General features: G+C 35.0%; 1 protein-coding gene across 1 annotated transcript; it reads right to left on the bottom strand.

The window, feature by feature from the left end:
• Positions 1–1605: 1605 nt before the first annotated feature.
• Positions 1606–3865, bottom strand: LOC139893537 (uncharacterized). Its single transcript, XM_071876708.1, has 2 exons — positions 3400–3865; positions 1606–1991 (listed from the first exon to the last, which is right to left on the bottom strand). The coding sequence occupies exons 1-2, from the start codon at positions 3775–3777 to the stop codon at positions 1818–1820; spliced, it is 552 nt and encodes a 183-aa protein (XP_071732809.1). The 5' UTR covers positions 3778–3865; the 3' UTR covers positions 1606–1817.
• Between the last annotated feature and the right edge of the window lie 21502 nt (positions 3866–25367).

The following is a 25367-nucleotide window of genomic DNA, read 5'->3' as shown; positions in this document are numbered from 1 at the left end:
ACGCAAGGTCGCATGTGACTTTTGCGAATGATCTAGATCGTGACCTCTAAACTTTGAAAGATCGTATCGTTTGATTCTTTTAGTCACCATTTGCTTTGAAATCATGTATTTTTTCGAATCTGTCCGTTGGCAAAAAACCGAACTCCCTTAAAAATTTGAAATTCGATCTCATTTTGTTTGAGTCTTTTGTTTTTTTCCTGTTCAACATAGAAATGTTTGATTTTCGATTTGTGTTATCTATTATTTTGATTAAGTGGTTTCATATGATTATAATCAATATTGGTTGTATAATTAACGAATTACAAAAGAGAATATGATACAAGTTATGAGCCGTCAAACAATGAAAAACGTTAAATCTGAGCGTCGTGGCGGTTTGCCAATAGACAGAACTCGAAAATACACGATGTAAAAATAACAACAACAATACCTAATCTAACAAATGTAGGATATGGGGAAACGATTTAAAAAACGCTGACTAAACATAAGAATAAAAAATGTGACATTTCAAAGTTTTGATCTCGATCTGACATTTTGATCACTCGAAAGAGACGAATGTGACCATGTGTATGCAATTTATGACATTCGTAAGGAAACCTTGCGGTCTTGCATGTCCGGTTTTGACCTACCGATCTTGACCAAAAAATTCTCGGTTGTGGCCTAAGATTTCTCGGTCACGTGGGAAAATCATGCATTTGCAAGGTTCACAAAAACTCTTTGCGATGATGTGTGGGCGTATCATTATAGTTCGTAAAAATACGTTTTGGTTAATAAGCCTTTAATTAATTTGTTAGGAAACTTAAAAAGTTTCAAAAAAATCTAAATACGGAAACAACTCCGATAATAAAAGCCCAAAAAAGATATGTTCAGAGTTAGAAAGCCCATGTTCTATACACTTCATTTACATTTTTTTTTCGTGTTGATTGCAAAACTCAGACTACAACAATTCTGATATGGATCTCTGGCTAATATAATCAAGTAGAGGCGTAGAGGTGACTAAAGGGGCTCGGTAGATAGCAAGTCAAAATGGGCAATTTTGATCAAGTTGAGTTGACCCATAAAACTTTTGGTACACTCTTTTGCCTGATTTTGGCTAAATTCTGCTTCTGAGTTTATAGTTTGTGGAAGAACTATATAAGTTATGAAACAATGGGTTGAGGTATTATACAGACCGATTCAAATATGTTGCGTATAAACATTTTTGAATCTCAACATAGCTTTAGTTGACTTGAGCATACGTACCAAATTACGTTGGATTCAAGATTCAAAAGCAACCAATGTAAGAGTAGCTCAGTGCTACCCGATGCCTTAAAAGCTAGGACCCGCCATGTGGAAGTTTGACCAATATATGACGCAGGTTCAATCCCCACTCGAGACATGAATTTGCAACTCTTGTGACAGTGGGATGATGATTGGCCCGTCGTATAGTTGGGGACCCGGTGGAGGTAATTATCCGGCATCCGACCTTTTCGGGGTGGGTTTCCAAAGAAAATATAGAGTCGGGGTGTCCCTGCCAAAGTTACACCTTTTTGACCAAAAATTATTCAAAAGAAGGGTATGTATCATCATTATAAAAAATATGTGTATGAAAAAAAATCAAAATCATGGTTATAAAATTTGGTTATATACTGAAATAACATGAAATTCATCTGCTTTACACTATTTTGGACTTGTCCCACCATCATTAAGACTAAAACTTGTAATTCCACAACTATATATTGTACACTGAAGAAGAAAATATAATGATTTTTTGGCATCAACTTACATTACCTTATACAACATTCGCAATTCATTGCAGAAGTTGTGCAAAATATCGGTAGTTATTCCAAACTAGGAGCCTCTTCAGTAGGGTTAGACTCAAAAATATCGGGACTTGATGCGTCGGGTTCTTCTAACAACTCCCTTGATTGAATTGATTCCTTGTAAGCTGGAGTTTCTTTAAAATCTGTTGCGCCTTCGTTGTATGTTGCAACAGCAATTCCACTAGATAATAACTGTCATTTAACAACAACTTAACGTATATTGATCTTGCATTACTTGATTTAATATTTATACAAGAGATCTAATAAAGTAAAAATGTTGTATTAATTCTGCTGATCCACAATAGGAGATGTTAATATATCTTGTAGTACTCCAAAAAGTGTTGGCTTTTTAATACAACTAATATGACAGCCTTGATGCATACAAGTTAGAGCTAGTTTTTTATGTGATATTTCGATTAGCACTTAATTTTGATCAAACAGCATTCAAGTTCAACAATTAGTGCAGACCTAATTTATTCAGACATGCATACAAATACTCGAAAGGATTCCATATAAGTGTGTAGATGTGCTTTTCACAAGAACTTGTTTTTAAAGTAATCTGATTGTTAATATATAGTTAAAAGGTCGAGTAACTTACGCAGTCTTGTTAATGTGTCATCAAATGATCAGGATCGCTAAACTTACCATGTCGTCATAGAGTTAATTAGCACTCTTTTTGTGTTCTGATAAACGCAAAGAAAAAACAAGTTATCTATGCCATTCTCAACACTTTTTACATGTGGAATGTTTTGGTGGGTTTGATTACCTTTGAATGGTTCAGTGCCGAATGCTTAACCATTCAACATTCAGTGAGTTTGTTTCTGACATGACATTTGAATGACATATGGTGAATGGTTGAGCATTCAAGTACCGAACCAAGAGCCGAAATACTTTCTTCTCTTAACCATTAAACACCTAAAATTATATAATGTATTCTTTAAATTATATTTAAATTACTTATTAAGTAACTATATTGTTTTTTATTAATGCAAAATATTAGTAAAGCAAATTTACATCATTCATACTGTTCCTAGATTGATTATCAAACAGCTTATTGTCATCAAGAACCAACTTCATTCACAATATTTAAATCATTCAGATTATGACCCATTCAACGTTAAATCATTCAGATTTATCAAACACAAGCTTAGTCCAATGGCTAAATGAAATTGATCATAAAAAATGTTCCAAATTTCAGTGAGCTGAAAATAACCTAAACCAAACAGCCTCACATAAGTACAGGTTAGATAAGGTTTTCATGTTCAGACTATCGGTCATTATTACTTAAATGTACGATCTAACCAGATTATCCCGTGATCGTTTTCGACCTTTTCTCAAGCCATATCAAGACCTCTTGTCTTGTGAGGATATTAAGACCCAACCACTAACCAATCATGATATGCTTCTAACTTCAGATTAATTACTCTAAACAGTTCTGAGTTCCAAATAAGCACATACCCAATCACCCATTAATAAACAGTTATAAGTTCCAAATTTGCCAAAACAACCGGCTAATCATATCAGTATCAGCTTTGTATCAAAACAACTAGATAACATAATATAAGATAGAATGATTAAAATAATAAATATAAACAATTACCGCGAAAACGATACCGAAAGCCCACAAATACTCAACAAAGAAACCAAAACCATCCCATTCAGGTCCTTCCCAAAAATCCTTCTCAAGCCCAGGAAGATCAGGCAAAACATACCCATCAAAATTTTCAATCTCATCAGCAACTACTGTCCCAATTGAACTCTCATTAAACGACTCATCCTCTTTTGTCGACCCTTTTTTGTTCTTACTGTCGAATTTACCAGTTCTGACTTGTTTTTTAGATGCTGCTGAAACTATGTGAACACTTGTTTTTGTTCGTGTGGTAAGAAGAGATAGAGGTGGACGGTGGAGAGGGAAGCGGGTGTACGGTGTTATGGTGGAAGTGTTGCATAGAATCCGGCCACCATTGAGACACGACATTGCTGAATTTGAGTGAAATGGAAAGGGAGGGTTCTGTTATCAGGTTGGAGTGAGGGGATAAGGAAATGAACCCAGATTTCTTTTACCCGATTCAAGATCATATCGGGTTGGTCAGTTTCTATTTATATTTTCTATAGAAACTATTTATCTATATCTATTTTTTTCCTAAAAACTTAAAAATAAAGATATAATCATGATAGCGGTTTGCACAGATGTTCAGTCCCTATACAATTTTCTTGTTGTGACAGTCCTTGTTGTTTGCAATTTTTGAACTTACAGTACCTGAGACAAACGTCCGTAAAAACACATGTTAAATCATGTCATGTGACTTGCACATAAGGATATATCTGTCATTTTATATATTTTCTTTACTTCATTTTCCATTAGTTCATTTACATCCCCTTTCTTTACAAAACCTAGTATTCACCCTTACACAAACAAGAATTATGAGTTTAAACTCCAATCAAATCTTAATATCATCAAACTCAAAAATAAATCAAAATTAATACCAAATTGGTAAAAATCAAAGAAACACATATTCACTCAAGCTTATACCTAAAGCAACAACCACTTGTACAAATTCAATTCACGGTGATTCAAAAATTTTCTTCTAACTTCACTTATACCAAATCCCATTTCAATTACACCAGTGATTCCTTATTGCTCAACTACAACCATCTAAAATTACTACAGAAGAGCTAAAATCCCATTTCAATTACACCATTTCAATTACACCAGTGATTCCTTATTGAGCGATGTATCAAGCGATAAAAGGAAATGAAGATGGTGGTTGACGTGGAACATGTTTAAGCCCATTGGGCTGGCTGACTTATCCTTCACGGATGAGAATTACTTATCTGAGTCTTGCGTTCAATTCTTTTTAGATAACTAGAATTTTGCTTTTATTTAGGAGTTTGTGCTTGAGTCAGTTTGTTCTTGTTTCCCTTTATATTCCTGTAATTCATTTCCAGAGGGTACATTATCAATTTTTATCCAATTTGAGTTTTACAATTGCACTTTATTTAATCTTGTTGAAAGCGTTTGTTTCTTCAAGAACCACGTCCCCATCAGTTTAGTATCAAGAGCAAGGTTCGCTCGCTGCGATGACTGGCGGGAACAGTAACAAAGACGCCGAATCTTCGGAAATAACCAAAGGTATCGACGCAATTATGGCCATGCTAAAAAACCTAACCACTCGAGTAAATCGTATGGAGGAAGGGTGGCAAGCTATGAACCAAAAACATGACGAGGCAAGGAGGAATGGCCCCGAACCTTACCATGATACCCGTACATCACCACCACCGTTTCAAACACAACGACCACCAAACATCCCGCCTAATCAACACCTACAATATCAGCAATTTCGACAACAACCGTGCATTCAGTTTCGTGAACAGATCCGTACGAACAATCTAGATGACTCCTCTTCGGAAGAGGAAACATTCGGGTACGGGAGAAGAAACAATCTTTATCAAGAGCGACAACCACAAAGACAAGACGATTACCGATTAAAGGTAGATCTTCCAACATTCAACGGGAACCTCAACATCGAGGAATTCCTGGATTGGATAGCGGAAGTTGAACGGTTCTTCTAGTTCTCAGGGATACCGGAACAAAAACAAGTTAAATTGGGTGCTTATAGATTAAAAGGAGGTGCTTCATCTTGGTGGGAGCAACTTCAGAATAATAGAAGGCGATCAGGAAAACAACCGGTACGAATCTGGCCAAAGATGAAACGTTTATTAATGGCTAAGTTTCTCCCACCCGACTACGACCAATTCATGTTCGAACAATACCAATCTCTTCGACAATGGCAGAAAATAGTAGCTGAGTATACAGCGGAATTCTTGCGGTTAGCTTCACGTAATAATTTAATGGAAACCAAAGGTCAACAGGTCTCACGTTATCTGTTTGGTTTACGGGCTAGCATCCGAGAGAAAATAGGGTTCCAAGTTGTTATGAATTTGACTGAGGCCCATAACTTAGCTCGTCGGGCCAAGTCCATGGGTCTGAAGGGTAACTTTAGTGGAGATACTAGTCGACGATTTACAGGAGATTCATCACGTAACCCATCGCGAAACAACCCATTAACTCCAGAAATAACTAAGCCCGTCTTAACTGATAAAGAGTCTCGTAAGCAGCCCGTTACATCAAACACAGTTAATCCTTACAGTAGACCTACCAGCAGTAAATGTTATAGGTGTAATCAAGTTGGGCATCTATCCAACAACTGTCCACAACGCAAAACTTTACATGTAGATCTCGATGAATATGCCGAAGAAGAAGCAACAGAAGGTGAATACAATGTGTACGAAGGGGTATGCGAACCAGATGGGTCGGACGAGCCAACATTAGTCGTTCGAAAAGTCCTCTTGGCACCAAAAGTAGATGATACACAACACAATCTATTGTTTCGGACCAGGTGCACGATCTCTAACTCGGTTTTTGATTTAATTATTGATAGTGGCAGTTGCGAAAACATCGTTTCCAGGGATATAGTGCGTAAACTAAAACTAGAAACTGAGAAGCATCCCGAGCCGTACAGCATTGTATGGATTACAGATGGTCTAGGAATTAAAGTAACGGAGCGTTGTCGTGTCCCGTTATTTATTAGAAAGTTTTACAAAGATGAGGTTGTATGTGACATCGTAGACATGAATGCTTGCCACCTATTGTTTGGCCGCCCTTGGCAATTCAATTTGTGTACGACTCACAACGGAAGGGAGAACGTATACCACTTCGTAAAAGATGGGCAAAAGGTTACTTTATTACCACTCACTTACAGGCCAAACCGTGAACAAAAGAAAATTGATAATCTCATGCTTCTATCGGCTAACACATCTGAGTTTATTGGGGACATCAATGGTTCCAAATCTTTTTACATGTTAATATTTAAAGAGTTTTGTATGGCAGGTGACATGATGATGAATCATTTCCCGGAGGCAGTTGAGAAGTTATTGACTCAATACCACGATCTAACCCCAAACAAGCTCCACGATGAACTTCCACCAATGCGCGACATTCAACACGCCATTTATTTTATTCCAGGAACTAGTCTACCAAACCTGCCACACTATCGAATGAACCCCAAAGAAAGCTCGATTTTGCAACAAATGATCGAAGATCTCCTACATAAAGGTCTCATCCGTACTTGTATGAGTCTGTGCGACGTTTCGGCATTACTCACTCCAAAGAAGGATGGTAGTTGGCGCATGTGCGTAGATAGTAGGGCTATCAACAATCAAGGTTCATTACAGGTTCCCAATCCCGCGCCTTGAAGATATGCTGGACCAATTATCGGGAGCAAAATTATTCTCAAAAATTGACTTGAGGAGTGGGTATCATCAAATTCGTGTACGCCCTGGAGATGAATGGAAAACAGCTTTTAATACCAAAGATGGATTATACGAATGGCTTGTTGTGCCATTTGGGTTAAGCAACGCACCAAGTACGTTCATGCGACTTATGAACCAAATCCTAAAACCTTTTCTTGACAAATTTGTTGTGGTTTATTTTGATGATATATTAATCTATAGTGCTAATGAAACTGAGCACCTCAACCATTTGCAACAAGTACTTGATGTTTTGCAGGTTAACAAGTTACATATCAATATCAAAAAGTGTTGTTTCATGCAAACCCGCCTCATTTTCCTTAGGTTCATTATTATTGGAGATGGAATCCGCGTGGATGAAGAAAAGATTCATGCAATAAGTGACTGGCCAGTACCCAAAACGGTAACAGAGATACGCAGTTTCCATGGGCTTGTAACATTTTACCGACGTTTCATACGTAACTTTAGTGCTATAACTGCTCTTCTTGCTGATTGCATGAAGAAAGGAAAATTCACATGGGCTAAAGAACAGGATGATAGTCAAAGAAAGATTATCCACGGCCTCATTTCTAGCATTACCCGATTTTAATAAAGTATTTATGGTTGAATGTGACGCCTGCGGGGTGGGCATTGGCGCTGTCCTGTCACAAGAGGGGTGCCAGATTGCCTATTTTAGTGAGGAGTTAAGCGAAACGAGACAACCGTGGTCAACTTATGACCAAGAATTCTATGCTATTTTTCGAGCCCTCAAACATTGGGAACATTACCTCGTGCAAGATCAATTCGTGCTTTACACTGATCACCAAGCTCTTAAGTATATTCATAGTCAAAAGAACATCAACAAGATGTATGCTCGTTGGGTCGCTTATCTTCAACAATTTCCTTTTACTCTCAAGCATAAATCGGGCAAGCAAAACCAGGTGGTCGACGCCTTGAGTAGGCATGCAACCCTACTCGTTACTATGATGCAAGAGGTCACGGGGTTCAAAGTTTTTTGGGAATTATATAAAGATGACGTTGATTTTAAGTCAATCTGGAGTAAGTTACCATGCGCTGACTTTTTTAATCATGAGGGGTATCTGTTCAAGGGAAATTGTTTATGCATTCCACATTGCTCACTACGAGAAAGACTCATTCGGGATCTCCATAGTGATGGGTTAAGCGGTCATCTTAGTCGTGAAAAGACTATCGCTGCCCTCGAGTCTCGTTACTACTGTCTGCAGCTTAAGCGAGATGTGGGAAAATTTGTTAGGCGGTGTCACACGTGCCAAACGTCGAAGGGGCATACTCAAAATACTGGTTTGTACATGTCGTTACCGGTCCCCGAATCAATCTGGAAAGACTTGGACTTCCACGCACTCAATGCAGAGTCGACTCTATCTTTGTTGTGGTCGATAGGTTCTCCAAGATGGTACACTTTATTCCTTGTAAGAAGAAGTCAGATGCCTCTCATGTAGCCCGACTATTTTTTCATGAAATTGTTCGTCTACACGGGGTACCACAGTCCATTTTATATGACCGAGATACGCGATTCTTAAGTCATTTTTGGGTCACTTTATGGAAGATGTTTGATACCTCGCTAAAATTCAGTAGTTCGGCACACCCGCAAACCGATGGGCAAACGGAAGTGGTGAATCGCACCCTTGGAAATCTTCTTAGGTGCGTTTTTGGTGACCGACCTAAGCATTGGGATTCTTCCCTTCCCCAAGCCGAGTTTGCTTTTAATAGTACGGTTCATAGTTCGTCAGGACGATCCCCCTTTTCTGTTATGTATCAATAGCCACCAAAGCTTGTTGTTGAACTAATTAAGCTGCCTAAACATAAAGATACTAGTACAGTAGCTGCGAAAATGGCACAAGATGCGTAGGATGTATAAGCTGAGGTTCGTGGGCAACTTAATAAAGTCAATCAAATATATAAGGCTGCTGCAAATCGGCATCGTCGAGTGAATACTTTTGAAGTAAAGGTCATGGTGTTTCTTCGACGTGAGAGGTTTCAAGTGGGACAATACAACAAGCCGCAACCTAAAAAGTATGGGCCGTATAAAATTGTTCAGAAAATCAATGATAATGCATACGTGGTTGATTTGCCAAAAGACATGGGACTTTCGCACACATTCTACGTCGCTGATATTTATCTTTATTACCCCAATGATGTTCCTCTCTACCCAAGTAACTCGGGGGCGAGTTTTTTTTTAAGTGGGGGAGACTAACGTGGAACATGTTTAAGCCCATTGGGCCGGCTGACTTATCCTTCACGGATGAGAATTACTTATCTGAGTCTTGCATTCAATTCTTTTTAGATAACTAGAATTTTGCTTTTATTTAGGAGTTTGTGTTTGAGTCAGTTTGTTCTTGTTTCCCTTTATATTCCTGTAATTCGTTTCCAGAGGGTACATTATCATTTTTTTTATCCAATCTGAGTTTTACAATTGCACTTTATTTTATCTTGTTGAAAGCGTTTGTTTCTTCAAGAACCACGTCCCCATCAGTGGTTTGCAATGGTTGATGTTTCCGGCGATGTATAAGTCAAAAAAAAAAGAAGATTCTAAAATTAGATGATAAATAGTAGAAAAAGATATGACGGATATACCCTCATATGGATGTCACGTGACGTGATTTAACGAGTATCATTAACGGACGTCAGTCTTAGGGACGGTAGACGCACAAATTGCAAACTACAAGGACTACCAGAGCAAGAAAAATAGTACAAGGACTGAACACGAAATCTGTTCAAACCACATGGATTATTGGCGTAATTATGTCTAAAATAAACCTGAAATGATCCAAATAATTTGAGTTATAGTCTATTTGAATAAATCCTATTATCCAATAAACGAATCCTACAAATATTTATACATACTAATCAAACTACGTAGATAAAAATGAGGCATTCTACACCAGTGACTTCTTGATTGTACAAAAAAAGCATATGAAATTCTTTGAAAAATGAAATCTAAAAAACCAAAACAGAAATAAATTTAAATTCAAACCCACTAGTCATCATCTAACGTTTTCGACCAATACTACCTAATTTCTACAGATTAGAAATAAGTAGGACTTGTTAAATAATTTTGTGAAAACCCGAATCATAAATCTCCAAAGAAATCTACCTAAAACGACGACCAAGCTCTCTATCACCTGGAAATCCAAGAGCACCTCTCAATACCAGCTACCGAAACTCTTATGAAATCAACAATGGATAACAAAGTATTTTCCTGGATAAAACCACCTGATGGGAGTAAAGCATTCTGATGGTGAAATATATTCTCTCTATGTCATTTAAAAATATCATTCTTTAATAATTTTTATTTTAAAATGGTGGAATATATTGATATTGATGATGTCACTTATATTTTCATATTTAAATTAAATTTAAATAAAAAATTTGTGTAAATAATGGTTGAAAGTATTAAATAAAAGCAAATTACGAAGATTAAAAATGTTTAAAAGTTATTATTTGCAATTTAACAATTATTGTTAGACCGTTGACAACGCGCTACGCCTACCCTCGACATGCTCAAGTTGGTTAGTGCTGCAACATTTCATGGGATAGCATATCCAAGCACGAACAAATGTGTATTTTAAACGGCTACAATACCTTTACACAATACCAACGACTATTTTCACCATTTATTTACTTTCTAGTGTATTTTTTCAAGTATATATGTATGTGTGTGTGTGTGTGTGTGTGTGATATTGCCTATTATGTACACGTTTTATATATATTTAACAGGCAATATATGAGCTATTTTATTTATATTTGAATCAATTATGCGATACACGTTTTTATATATATTACATAGGCAATATTTGAGCAATTATATTTATATTTGAATCCATTATGCAAACTTTCGATAATTAATTATGTTGAAATTGATTTCGGGTATTTGGTAGAAAAGATGAAGTTTTGGAGCAAAAATGATGAGTTTTGTATAAAGTTCAATTTCTACTTTGCACGCCTTCACCATTTTGGCCATAACTCACTCATACGGACTTGGATTGAGGTGAATTAAAATTCCAAACATCCGTAACTCAGATCTCTTTTTGTGTTTGTTGAGAGTCGGAGGAAAGCGTCGTTTCCAAAGAGAAATAGCTGCTTTGGCGGCTAGACAAAACATTTCAGATTTGGAGTAAGTGCCACTTGAAAGGTAACCGCTTTGACAGCCTGTCATACCTACACTTGCGTAAAAAAATCAATTTAATCCCACTTTTCAGCCTAAATCATAATGTTCTAACTCTATCCTTTTGGGGTCATTCCTTAGGCGAGTGCTAACTTTATAAGTGTCGCTCTCGATCTATTTGATAAGTTAAGTGATGAAAAAGATGAAGAAATTGTAGAAATGATTCCAAAGGCACTTAGAAGATTAATAATAATAACTTATAATAATATAATAAGTTTAAATATTAAATATAAAAAAAGGTGGGTTCATATGATGTGAAAGAAGTATGTCATTGTTGGTAGCGGTGTGTGATAAGTATGTGATAGGAAGGAATTTGAGAGAAAATACTAATATAGCGCTAATGTAACATTAAATGCTAAAGAGGAAGGATATTATGGTTGTGAGTAATCTTAGAAATTGAATGTTATGGATTTTGTATAAAAGTAGTATTGTGACAAATTAAATGATTGTTATAACTTTCCAAATTTCTTAATTAGTTATGTACAAATCAAGAACAATACAATTTCAAAATTTAAGAAAATCAAAAACTTACTTCGATTAACACTTCTAATATAATAATATATAAATGAAGTAGTACGTTTAAAGTGCTGAGCAAACAACCTAAACAATAGTCATAAATACGTATATACACTTACTACGATCTTGAAACTAGTATATGTAGTGATTGTATTTGAAGTATGAGTTTGTAACAAGCCCATCCCATATCGGATATTGTAAGAAAATATTGGTCCCTTATAAGCTTAAAGTTGTGGTTAACTAATATCTCTCACCATGGTTTTTAGTTGAAACCTGGAGATACTCGGTTAGTTCACTGCTTACGCTTATGAGGGCTGATTGTCTCTCGTGTTGCGACGTGCACTCGGCTCGTGCATCTCTTGGGCTGATTTGAGGGTCGTTTCATCTGGTATCAGAGCCATAGGCCTCTCGGGGTGTGACGGACACTCGGTTCGTGCATCTCCTGAGGTATCCTCACGGGGTGTGACGTACACAATGACCGTGCATCTCATCGGGTATGGATCCTGTGTATTAATTATGATTCGGCATGACGAGGACGTCAGGAATTTAAGTGGGGGAATTTGTAACAACCCCATCCCATATCGGATATTGTAAGAAAGTATTGGTCCCTTATAAGCTCAAAGTTGTGGCTAACTAATATATCCCATCATGGATTTCAGTTGAAACCTAAAGATACTCGGTTAGTTCACTATTTACGCTTATGAGGGGCGATTGTCTCTCGGGTTGCGACGTGCACTCGGCTCGTGCATCTCTTGGGGCCGATTTAAGGGTCGTTTCAGAGTTAGACACATACACCAACGCGCTTTGGCGTGAATGGTATTAGATACCTTTGATCCTTACGCCCACTTGTGTATTTGTAACGAACCGACTTTTTTGACTTTTTATTTATATTTATTACTTTCACGAAACTGCGTATTTATGCGTACTGAGCTAGATTATTTGCTGGGATCATTAATTATGTTGATTACTTTCGTTAATGCCTTACAACGTGTTTTTAAGTACTTAGTTGCTTAACATGATCCTTGAACGCATTTACGACCGTTAGTGTCACTTATTGTTTAAAACGAGCTACGTACTTGGTACACGTTAAAATTTTGTCATAATTGGAATATTATGACTGCGTAAACATAATTGTTATTATTTATGACAATTACTTGGCTTTATGGTTCCTTAATCATGCTTAGTGCTTACTAATGCTTACTAGTTACCTTAATCGACTTAACACCTTAATGGACTTCCATGGCCCAACCTACTCAACTTAGTGGACCACTTAATGGGTTAATTAGCCCATGTAATTAATAATTAGCCCATATAATTAATGAGACAAGTATCATGCATGCTTGTGTACTAATACTTGTATTATGTCTCAAACCATCCAACAAACTAACACCACTTTGTACCACCACCATGAACCACACCATGCCACACCACATGAGGCCAAAATGGTCTCCCCTTGCTCCCAAACCGTTGGCCAACCATCACCACCTCACCATCACTTTATTTTTTTAAAAACCTCGTTTCATTCTCATTTCATTCCATTCAAACACACACACACATTTTCTCTCAAATCTCTCTCTAGTTTTCTCTCAAATATTTGAAGAACTTGTAAGTATTCTTGATCTTCTTTTCTTCTTTTTCTTCATCATTTTCATGAATCATCATCATCATCATAATCCAAGATTCATGTTTTGTAACTTGAATCATTATATATCTTGTGACTTTAAACTTTAATTTGAAGAAAGTGCAAGAACATGGAGGATTAAAGCTTTTTAGCTTTTAATCTTCTTTACTTATGTTAGATCTAAGTTTTAAAACTTAAGATCTCTTTAATTGTGTTAAAAGATCAAAACTCATGTTTATGATCTTCATGTAACTTGTAGATCCAACACTTTACTTTATGGATCTTCAAGAAAGTTTGAAATACAAGCTTACTAGCTTGATGTTTCTACAAAAAGTTAGTTAAGATCAAAAGTTTACTAACTTATGATCTTCTTTAGTTTGTTGTAGCTTAGATTTGTGACTTGTGTTTGCATGAAACAAAAGATACAAGCTTACTAGCTTGAGATCTCATAATTATTGTTAGGAATCCAAGCTCTCTAGCTTAGGGTTTCATTTTTGTGTTTGATCTAAGTTGTGTAACTTATGGTCTTCTACTTTGTTTATACAAAAGTTCATTAGCTTGTGTTCATGTTACTTAACAAGATCTAAGTTTCATAACTTATGGTTGTGTAAAAGTTGAAAGTCTAAGTGTTATGACTTAGGGTTTCACCAAGAACATGAGATCTAGACTTTGTAGTCTAAGATCTTTAATATTTAGCTAAGATCTAAGTTCTACAACTTAAGGTCTTGCTTATTTAGTTTGATTCAAAGTTTATACCTTAATAGTAATTGTACTTGTGTTAAAACTAAGAAATTGATGTAACTTTGGTTCATCACCTTGCTCAAACTCTCACATGAGTTGTGTTTTATTTCTTAGTCTTAACTTTGTGTGTTTATTGTTAAACCTTGGTTAAAGTGATTCTAAAACATCAAGAGTTGTACACTTGAGGCTTATACGCATCAAGGATGAGAACTGTGATGAGCATCAAACACCGAGAAACCCACCGGAGCACTTGCTTTCTGTTTTTTAGGGTCTGATCAGGATCCTGAGCTTCTGTAAAAGTTTATTTCCAGATATTTCGGTTCGAGTAGATGACATTTCATTTAGGCCTCGCCTAAATCCGATATACGGTTTAGGATATATAGCCTTCCGAAAGTCACTACGCCCTTGTAACGTTGTGCTGAAATTTCTGACCTACTCGCACTTAAACCATCTCCACGGTCAAACGAAGACGAGTTAGGTTCTGAAAATTGGTCAGCTGTTAGAGGACCCATATACGGAGCCTTGGCCACTGGTCTCATGTCATTTCAGTTTGTATAGAGGTCGTAATAGCTGAACGAAGTCAGCCTTTGTTTCGGTCTCTATTCTTGATTGAAAACTTACTTCACTTTGTACGTATGATGTTGATGATGATGATACTTAAGACTTAACTTACGTACTTTTAAACCCTTTTGGGACGATTTACTGACTTAGTAACCTTTGACTTAGATTGACGACCTTTCGGACCGACTTACTCGCTTACTTATTTGTACCGATTTTACCGCACTTTCACTGTGAGTTATAGCTCCCTTTTTACTACAACTATTTTTGGGACTGAGAATGCATGCGCTTTTTATGTTTTACTTACTAGGAATGAGTACTTAAACTTTTTATATGTGTGGGTTATATAACGGCATAGACTTTCCCCTTAGCTCGGTAACGTTTAGTCATTGGTTTTTGAACCGGTGAACGCGAATCTTAGATATGGATCCATAGGGTTTGACATCCCCACTCAGACTAGTCGCGCTAGCATTTAACGGGTGTTTAATACTTCGTAAACATACGAACTCGCCAAGTGTACTTTTAGGGGGTGATATATACGTTAAGTTAGTTACCAAGTGCCCACGGTTAGGCATATACTTTTCATACTGTTTTGAATACGAAATCTCGTGGCCTACATTACATTACTGTTACAATTAAACTATAGCTCACCGACATTCGTGTTGACTTTTTAAGCATGTTATTTCTCAGGTGCTTAGACGTATGTTGCTTCCGTTGTACTAGACTCTCGGTGTTAGATTTTCGCTGCTTATTTAGAGATGTCTCAAACATGAAACTTTTTACTTTGCATTCAAAACTTATGTTACATTTGAACCTTGGCTTTGTAATGACCTTCGTGTCACGTACTTGTGTTAACGCTTTCTATTCGTAGAAGCATGCTATCTTTTATAAAACGCTATCTTTCCATGAATGCAAACTTATTTTAAAATAGCATATAGTGTTGTAACCTTGTAATGGACATGTTGTTGATGATCCGTACACGTTAATTTTTTACGGGGCATCACATTTGGTATCAGAGCATTGGTTGTAGGGAATTAGGTTGCATTATTGATTCTTGACCGAGCCGAGTAGGATTCGCTAATAGGACTAATCTACAACTTATTTGTTTACTAGTTACTGCAGAACTTGCTGCATGCTACTGCTTACTTTTACTGCAATGTGAACTTACTGTATGCTACTGTTTATTCTCACTACTGCATGCTACTATCTGCCTTTGATTGCATGTTACTTTTGTTTAATACTGTTAATATTACCATGCTATGTACTGCTAGGATGCTGCAGTGCCTAATTACGTGCTTGCTATATGTCTTACTGACATGGAAAAAGTTATTTTTCCTTGTTCAGATGTCAGACATACCGCCTATTATCGTTGATTTGGAGAGTGACTCAGATTCATCTGCTGCATCGCCTACTATTATTGCTGATTCACCGCTACCCTTCGATGACTCTGACGATTCGTCTTCTAGAGATAGTGGACACTCGCTTGACCTGATGGACGTCTCAGACGGAAACGAGGATCCCGCGGAGATTCCAGCTCCACCCAGCCCTAGACTCCGGGGGCCACAACACCCTCCCGGTGGTACTGTGATCCCTGGGGGAGACAGAGAAGGTCCTTTCCGTAATGAGCATGGACATTGGGTTAGACGCACCGCTGACGGACGAGTCGTGCCGATTTCACCTGGAAGATATCGACTTATGACCACCAGCCAGGCACATCCACCCTCAGATGATTCAGATGATTCATCATCCGATGATACCAGCGAGGAGAATCCCAAGGAGGATTCTGAGGAGGACTCCGAGGAGGAGCCCGTGCAGCCACCCTCTACCCCGCCAAAGAAGCGGTACCGCTTCGATGGTACTCTTATTCCAAGGGTTAATGGAGGTAAGCAGTCCATGAACGCACGTGGACTGTTGGTTAGGGTCACCGCCCGTAAGATGGTTGTGCCATATCCTACTGATCCATTCGTGCGTAAGGTCGCTCGTTATACGCCTTTTACTTCTGGCACTACACCATCTGCACCACCGGCGCCACTTGCACCATCTGCACCACCTGCTCCACCAGCATCTCCCACCGTCGAGGAGTTGACGAGGGAAGTGCATACCCTCCATGCTCGGGTAACTGAGCTCGAGGACCAGATGACCCACCTGATGGACATCATTTACCCACCCTCACCCTAGGACTTTAGATGTTATGCAAGGTGTATACGAAATAGTTATATTTTTACTACGAAATACTATTAAATACGATACAATTTACACAAGTTTTATTTATTTATTTATGGAATATACCTAAACCTTGCTACAACACTTATAGTCAGTGTACCTAATCGTAGAGTAGTGTAGTTTTTAGTAAGTCCGGTTCATCCTCAACTTCTCTGATTTTGAATAGAGTACAGATCCTATTAAAGGTTCAAAGATGTTCGTTTGGATCTTCTTTTGGCGTACCATTATATTGGTATTGATTAGTAACCATGTGTAGGATTTGTCCTTTAATTTCATAATCTGGCGCATTAATGTCTGGTTGAGTAATTGCGTGACCTTGGCCAGTGCGTTTAGCTCTCATTCGGTCTTCCATACTTAGAGGTTCCAGATTTTCCATGATTGAATTTGTTGAATCTGAATCACTAGAGGATTCTGACTTAATGGTTTCTTCCTCGACAATCTCTGGATGAGTGATTTGTGGTTCAGGAGGAATGATTAGTGGTTCAGGATCTCTGAATTGTCCCTGAATATCCTCCGAATTCTCAATTATGAGGTCGGGTTCAAAAAATGGATTATCGGAAATTTGAATTCGAGTACCTGGTCGACTAGATGACGATTCTAAAGAAAAATCAACGGCGACAATGTTGGCTAGATGTCTTGATGGAGTTACGGGTGGTGAACGTATGAAAGGTGGTGAACGTTTTGCTCGGTGCATTCACTGAATATCCTATTAGTTATAAAGATAAAAATTATATAAGTTATCAAATTAATAGACTTTTCTGATTTTGCCCACGTTTCGAATAGCCAATAGATGCAGCAGGTAGTCAGGACCCTTTAAATCGGAAGCCCACAACTCGCTACTAACAAATCCAACTATTACTACGAACCAGAAAATTTTAGATGTCTATCAATTTAACCGCTTAAAAAAAATTTCGTCGAAATTTAAAGAAAATAAAATCTATGTCCTAAAAACTAGAGCGTCGAGAAATAAGAAAGAAAAAGAGTGCGTCGAAAAATGTCGAAAAATAAAAGGTCGAAAAATAATAATAAGAAAGTAAGGCGTCGAAACTTAAAAGACTAAAAACTAAAAATTACGCCTAAAGGTATTAAAGTTTAAAGGAATTCTATATCCAAAACGGTAATAACTTAAATAGGCACTAAAATCTTAAAACAGCGTCGCAAAATTCTAAAGCACATAAATCTTAGTCTATAGAAAAAGCACTTAAGGGATTTTATGGCAAAATCTTAAAAGCTAAAAATCTACGGCAAATCTATAACTATGAAACTAATATTACGAACGATAAATATACAAATTACGATTAAATGATAAAAAGACAAATTATAACTAAAATGATAAAAATACAAATTTTATAAAAATATTATTTTTATATTATATTTTATAAAAGTATTAAACTATATAATTAAAAATAATTCTTAAACATAAAATTACAAATTATTATTAAAACTAAATACTAGTTAATTAATAATAAAAAATTAAACCCTAATTAATAAATAATAATAAAAATAATTAAACCCTACTCCGTAATTAATTGTGTACTAGGTTTAGCCTGTCAGTCTATGTCATGCGAAGGCATGAGATTATGCATACGGACTCATGCGATCGCATGGCCCAGCAGATCAGGTACGTCTTGGGCTGCTACAGTGTTGTGGCCCGATTTCTAATTTATTTATATTTTTTTCTGAGTTTAATATTTATAAAAAATAATATTTAATTTAAATAAAACTTATATTTTAAAAAAAAATTACTTTAGTTTTTATAACTTTTAACAAAAGAAATAAAAAAATGTAAACTTTTTAATTTAAACACTTAAAAATATAGATATATATATTTTTCTTTTTTTATGCTTTTATATATTTTTTTAAAAAAAACTTATATATTTTTCAAAAATAGCTTTAAAACTAATTTTAATTTTTTTTTTTTAGAATATAGCGTTTCGCTTTCGCTTCCCCGGCAGCGGCGCCAAAAACTTGATGTTATGCGAGGTGTATACGAAATAGTTATATTTTTACTATGAAATACTATTAAATACGATACAATTTACACAAGTTTTATTTATTTATTTATGTAATATACCTAAACCTTGCTACAACACTTATAGGCAGTGTACCTAATCGTAGAGTAGTGTAGTTTTTAGTAAGTTCGGTTCGTTCCACAGGGAACTAGTGATACGTACTATATTTTTAACAACTATATTTGTATAAAATATATATAATTATATATAGTAATATTATTATAAAAGGGGGTTTTTAACGTTTAGTGACCGGTTTGTCGATTTTATATTTTAAGCGTAAAGGTAAATGACGATAATATAAATGTCAGAATTTAAATTGCGATAAAGTAAATTGCAGTAATTAAAATGACCGTAAATAAAGGTACGATGAAATATGAAATAAAAGTATTATGCTTATTTAAACTTCCGTAATCATGATGTTTGACGTTTTGATTTTAATTAATTGTTACCCGGGTTAATTGTCCTTTGTCGTGGTTTATTTGATACCTATCTGGCTTTTGTCCATAATAGTCCATTGGTCATAATTATAAAATGCAAGTCAAATTAACCTTATTCTCGAAGTCAAATGTTCCAACTAATTAGGGATTCGAACTGTAACAAGGTTTTAATACTTTGTTTAATGATTACACCAGGTTATCGACTGCGTGTAATCCAAGGTTTTAATACTTTGTTAACAATTACACCAATTATCCTTGTATGTAATCCACCCCTATTTTAATGAGATATGAATATTATTTTACCCACTTGATCAGAATGAATAATCAATTACCCAACCCAAATAATTAATTAAATGATCGTAAAAGATGTCGTATAAACGTCACTAAATAGGGCATACATAATCATTTTAATAATTATTAGATTAACTAATTTGAAGATAGGTTCAACAGGTTCCAATGAGTTGTCGCTCAATTAGACAATACCCATTATCTATTAATAGTCATAGTCCAATGTCCACAAGTGTCGGTCTTTTGTCCAAACCTTAATTATGGTACAAAATCTAATAACCCCGTCTTAATATTTTAGTCTAACATCACGATTACTACGACTCAAATAAGCATAATAATAACTTAATTATGAGACATTAATTTAAAAAGGAAGAACATAGCTTACAGTGGTGATTAATCACGTAGCGTTACACGGACAGAGTTCCGACTTAAAACCCGTAAAACATTCTTACAATAACCTTATTATTATTAACTTAAATTAAAATTAAAATTAACCTTATTATAATTCCCTACCATGCGATCGCATGGGAATAAGGCAGCCAGGCCATGCGATTGCATGGCCATCTGGATCCAGCTCAATCACTTTGTTTTCTAGTTTGCTGACGTTTTATTTAAATATATATAATATATATAATTTATATTAATTATATATATATATATATTATATTATATTCTTGTGCATAGTTGACTTGTAATTTTAGGTCTGTTGCGTCGCGCGTTGATAGTTGGCTCAGGTCTCGGTTCCGAATTTTCGAACGTCCTTTCGTACGCGGAGATATCTTGTACTTTACGTTCCGCGGCTCGTACTCTTGTCATTTTTAGGCGTTTCTTATCAATAAATGGAACCACTTGAATTATATCTTGTTCATTTGAGCTTTTTGGTCATTTGCGTCTTTAAATCTTTGTTATTGCCTTTTGTCTTCGCACTTATTTAATATAAATGATTACAACTTAAAAATAGAACAATTACAACTAAAAGCTTTACATATTGGAAGGATATTGATACTGAATATATGTTCATTTAGAGCACTATCAAATATCCCCACACTTGAGCGTTGCTTGTCCTCAAGCAATACAGAACTTGAAATTAAATCACACTTCACTCGAATCACTTTTTTATTCTCACACTTTATACAACAATGATTTTGATACGGCGGTATAAACAATTGTGATGACCCTGGAATTTCCGACCAAATTTAAACTTAATCTTATATGATTTCGATACGATAAGCAAAGTATGTAATGTTGAGTCTAGAAAACATTGGAACGATGTTCATATATTCAATTGACCTTCGACTGCTCTCGATGATTCACGAACAATTAATTGTAAATAGATATGTGTGTATGTATATATAAATAATAATTCGAAATATAATTTGAAGTATTATATGTTGTTATTATTAAGAATTAATAAAATAAAAATAGGGTATTATAATAATTACTATTTAAAATATATCTATATATATAAATAAAGTATGTTGAAAATAAATATTTAATGATTGTAATACTCGTTTGATGTCCCGATTGATATTAAGCAAGTTTAATTCAAACTTATATGATTTTAAAATAAACGGTGATCTGAAAATGAGTTATATAAGTTATAGTCTTATTAAAAGAATATTTAGGATCTAATTATTTAATTTTAACACTTTTTATATTTTACTCATAAATGAGAGGGACGGTTGATGTACTTTTTATTTATTAAATTAATGACTAAATTTTATACCATAATGACCTAAATAAATAAAGATACTTAAATTAAAATTTTGGGATTTTTCTGAAGACTTTTATTCGCCCCTGATTTCAAATAGTGCACGCTACACGGGCCGGGGAGAGTGTCGGCAGACTGAATAGGATTACTTTTTCTTTCACCAAACACATGATAAAATTTATTATTATTATATTATAATTACTATTAATTATTAATAATTATTATTAATATTATACTTTATATATAACATCTTATATGTATATGTATTTGAGATGGAGTTAGAAGAGCACAAAAACCATCGGCACCTTCATCCCACTGAACCACCATACGCCACCCAAACAACCACCACCACGACTGCCATACAACACCCTCACCACTTCTCAACCATCGACCACCATGGTTGTTTTCTGTTTGGTTGCAACGAAAATCGAAACCCATTTGGGTTTTCTATTGTTAGAATGTGCAACACCAACCATCACCAATATCCTTAGTTCAACCATCATTAAAACAACATTCGACAACCTCCTGTTTCTACTTCACCATTTCCATCCCTCTTTCGCTCCTGTTTCTGTTTAAACTGTCACTCAACACCACATTCGATCATCATTTAATGTTGATGCTAATTGGGTCTCTGTTCAAATGCCACAAACCCACTCCGAATACCCCAAGTCTAATTCGCATACTGTTTTATGTTTCCACTCAACACCACGTATGTATCACGGGTTGCTGCAATGATAACGATGATTGCTATGATGATAAAAGATGATGGAAATAATAATGGACGTGATGATGTCGATGCTTTATTTAAGGTGATGATGAATAGTGAAAAACGTTGGTGATGGTACGCGTATGATGGTATTGTCATGATGATGGTACGCGTATGATGGTATTGTCATGATGATGGTACGCGTATGACGGTATTGTCATGATGATGATAATGGGTAATGTTAGATGATTAACATATGTTGATGATGTTAGTGATGCTTGATGAAGATATGATGGGATAATGATGATAAAAACCGTAATATATAAATAATGATGATGATGATAAAAGCTGAAACATATATAGAAAAGAAAGTAAAATGGTTATTATAACAGAAAAGTGTAGTAGATCATATGGTTGGAGGGTTTGTGTTTGAGCGAGAGGTTGTAAGTTCGAATCCAGGCCACTGCAGAAGAATTTCTTTTTATTAAGAGAGCTGTCTTGGGCCGAAATTTCTGTTGGGCCGAATTTGTTGTCGGACCAGATTAAATAATGATGAAGCTAAGGGTTAAAGAAAATAAATGTGCTGTTTATTACATGAAACAACGAATGGTTCAATTGTTTAGAGGTGTTTGCGAGTGAGTGGGAGGTCGCGGGTTCGAGACCTGTCTAAGGCATTATATTTTTAGGAAAGCATTGAAGTTAGTTTTATTATTATTATTAAGTATCAAGTATTATTATCATTTTTATTATTATCTCAAGTATTATTATTATTAATAAACATTATTATTATCACTGTTAGTATTGTTAATATTTAAGATTATTATTTGTACAACTATATTACTATTATTATCATTTTACTACTAGTATCATTATTATTATTATTATTATTATTATTATTATAACTATATTATTATTAAAAGAAACATTTTTAGTAAAAGTATCATTAAAATTATCATTATAAAAATTAATATTTTTATTATTACTATCAGTATTATTATTATTACTACATTACAACAAATAAAGATTTTGTACATAAAATATACTTGTTACATATACTATAATTTTATCAATATTTCATATAACAAACTATTTATTCCTAAATCTAATACTAACCATATATAATATATATTTTATATATATATATATATATATATATATATATATATATATATTAATATAACTAAATATATAGATATTAATCATTTTAAGTATATATACAAAATAAATATATATAACATATAATTTAAGGTATAAAATATATATAAATAAAGTACATGTTTTAAATAGAATTTAGTATAAAGTTCTATATAACTACAAATACATAAACATTATATATTTAATAAATAAAAATTTTGTGATTACTATTATATATTTTAATATATATATACGAATGATATAGGTTCGTGAATCCGAGACCAACCCTGCATTGTTTAGCTGTTCAATGTCGTCATATATATTTTTACTACAAAATACATTAGGTGAGTTTCATTTGCTCCCTTTTTAAATGCTTTTGCTATATATATTTTTGGGACTGAGAATACATGCGCTGCTTTTATAAATGTTTTACGAAATAGATACAAGTACTTAAAATTATATTCTATGGTTGGATTATTAACCGAATATCGCCCTTCAAGTCTGGTAACCTAAGAATTTAGGGAAATGGCCCCTGATTGACGCGAATCCTAAAGATAGATCTATGGACCTTGACAAGTCCCATTCGGGGTACGAATGCTTTAGTACTTTGAGATTATTATTATACAGACGAGAGGTTTTGTTTGGGGATATTCTATGCATTAAGTTAACGTCGGTTACCAGGTGTTCAATCCATATGAATGATTTTTATCTCTATACAGTTTTCGAAATGCCTGATATGAGATGATATTTATGAGAACTGGAAATTTTGTGGTCTATTAAAATGATGGAAATGATTATTTATGTTAAACTAATGAACTCACCAACCTTTTGGTTGACACTTTAAAGCATGTTTATTCTCAGGTATGAAAGAAATTTTCCGCTGTGCATTTGCTCATTTTAGAGACATTACTTGGAGTCATTCATGACATATTTCAAAAGACGTTGCATTCGAGTCGTTGAGTTCTTCAAGATTATTATAAAGTCAATTATAGTTAGATATATTATAAAATGATATGCATGCCATCAACTTTTGATGTAATGAAAGATTGTCTTTTCAAAAACGAATGCAATGTTTGTAAAATGTATCATATAGAGGTCAAGTACCTCACGATGTAATCAACTGTTGTGAATCGTTTATAATTGATATGGACTTCGTCCAGATGGATTAGGATGGGTCTCTACAACAATGATAGTAATGATGTGGTTTACAGTCCCACATGACTATTAAAAATTTAGATCCTTTAAGGAAATTGGATCTTTATGAAAACATTTGATCTTTTGAAAATTCATTCTAGCTTTTACCCTAGATAAGTTTTCTGAAATAACCCTTTACCGGTGTTTGCAAAATATTTTTGTGGGTTGCGTGGGTTTCATATTTTACGTTTTTAGCTCAAAACTTGCGGTTTTGTGTCACCCACTTGCTAACCTTTTATTAGGAAAGCACACGTCCAGTTTACTTGCTCCGTATATTACCTTTCGGTATACTACCGTCCGGTTGTAAAGGAAAGCGTTGAACAAGCAACTGTTAAGGCGATGTCTAATGACATGCAGATGTTCATGGTCCACAACGTGTTGGATGCAGTTACTATCCTTTGTAGGAGAAATAGTAAAGATCACCCTATAATTTTTTGGTCTGGCACAAGGTCCTGTCTTCGACCAAGCTATGTAACCACCGTTCTTACGGTTGACACCCAATTTGGTTCAGGTGACCTAATGAATTCCAGGTGAATTCCTAGAATTTTACGTTCAATGGTAATGAACGCATTGAAAATGGGTTTTCAGAAAACAATAGGTTTTAATTTTGATCAAAATATTTTCTCGTTCAAGCTCGAGTTTAGATATCATTGAATTCCATGAGTTTGTAATTCTCAATATTTAAAGTCAATCTCAAGGATTGAGTAATATCAGGCTTAAAAGCTGATTTTTAATCTTTTAAGGAGATTATCCTTTCTGGGGGTCTGATTCATTAGTCTTATCAAGCTAATTTGCACGGCGCCCTTCCCATTTTACGAGACAGATCCTCTCATGGATAAGATAAGTCTGACCACTTGGCGACCCTGTTTGATGATGAGGTCCGTGGATTTCCAACTGATTTTCGAGAAAACTTTACAAGGTTTTTCGTAGACTC

This window comes from Rutidosis leptorrhynchoides, chromosome 2 (assembly GCF_046630445.1).
Source record: "Rutidosis leptorrhynchoides isolate AG116_Rl617_1_P2 chromosome 2, CSIRO_AGI_Rlap_v1, whole genome shotgun sequence".
NCBI classification, from domain to species: Eukaryota; Viridiplantae; Streptophyta; class Magnoliopsida; order Asterales; family Asteraceae; genus Rutidosis; species Rutidosis leptorrhynchoides.
This window is presented reverse-complemented; position numbering and strand designations above follow the sequence as displayed.

What these genes read in the sequence shown, in the direction of transcription:
- LOC139893537 (XM_071876708.1), bottom strand. Translation starts at nt 3,777, where the DNA reads ATGTCGTGTCTCAATGGTGGCCGGATTCTATGCAACACTTCCACCATA. An exon ending in CTTTCGGTATCGTTTTCGCG is followed by an intron (nt 1,992 to 3,399) that starts GTAATTGTTTAT and finishes GTTAAATGACAG; the next exon opens with TTATTATCTAGTGGAATTGC.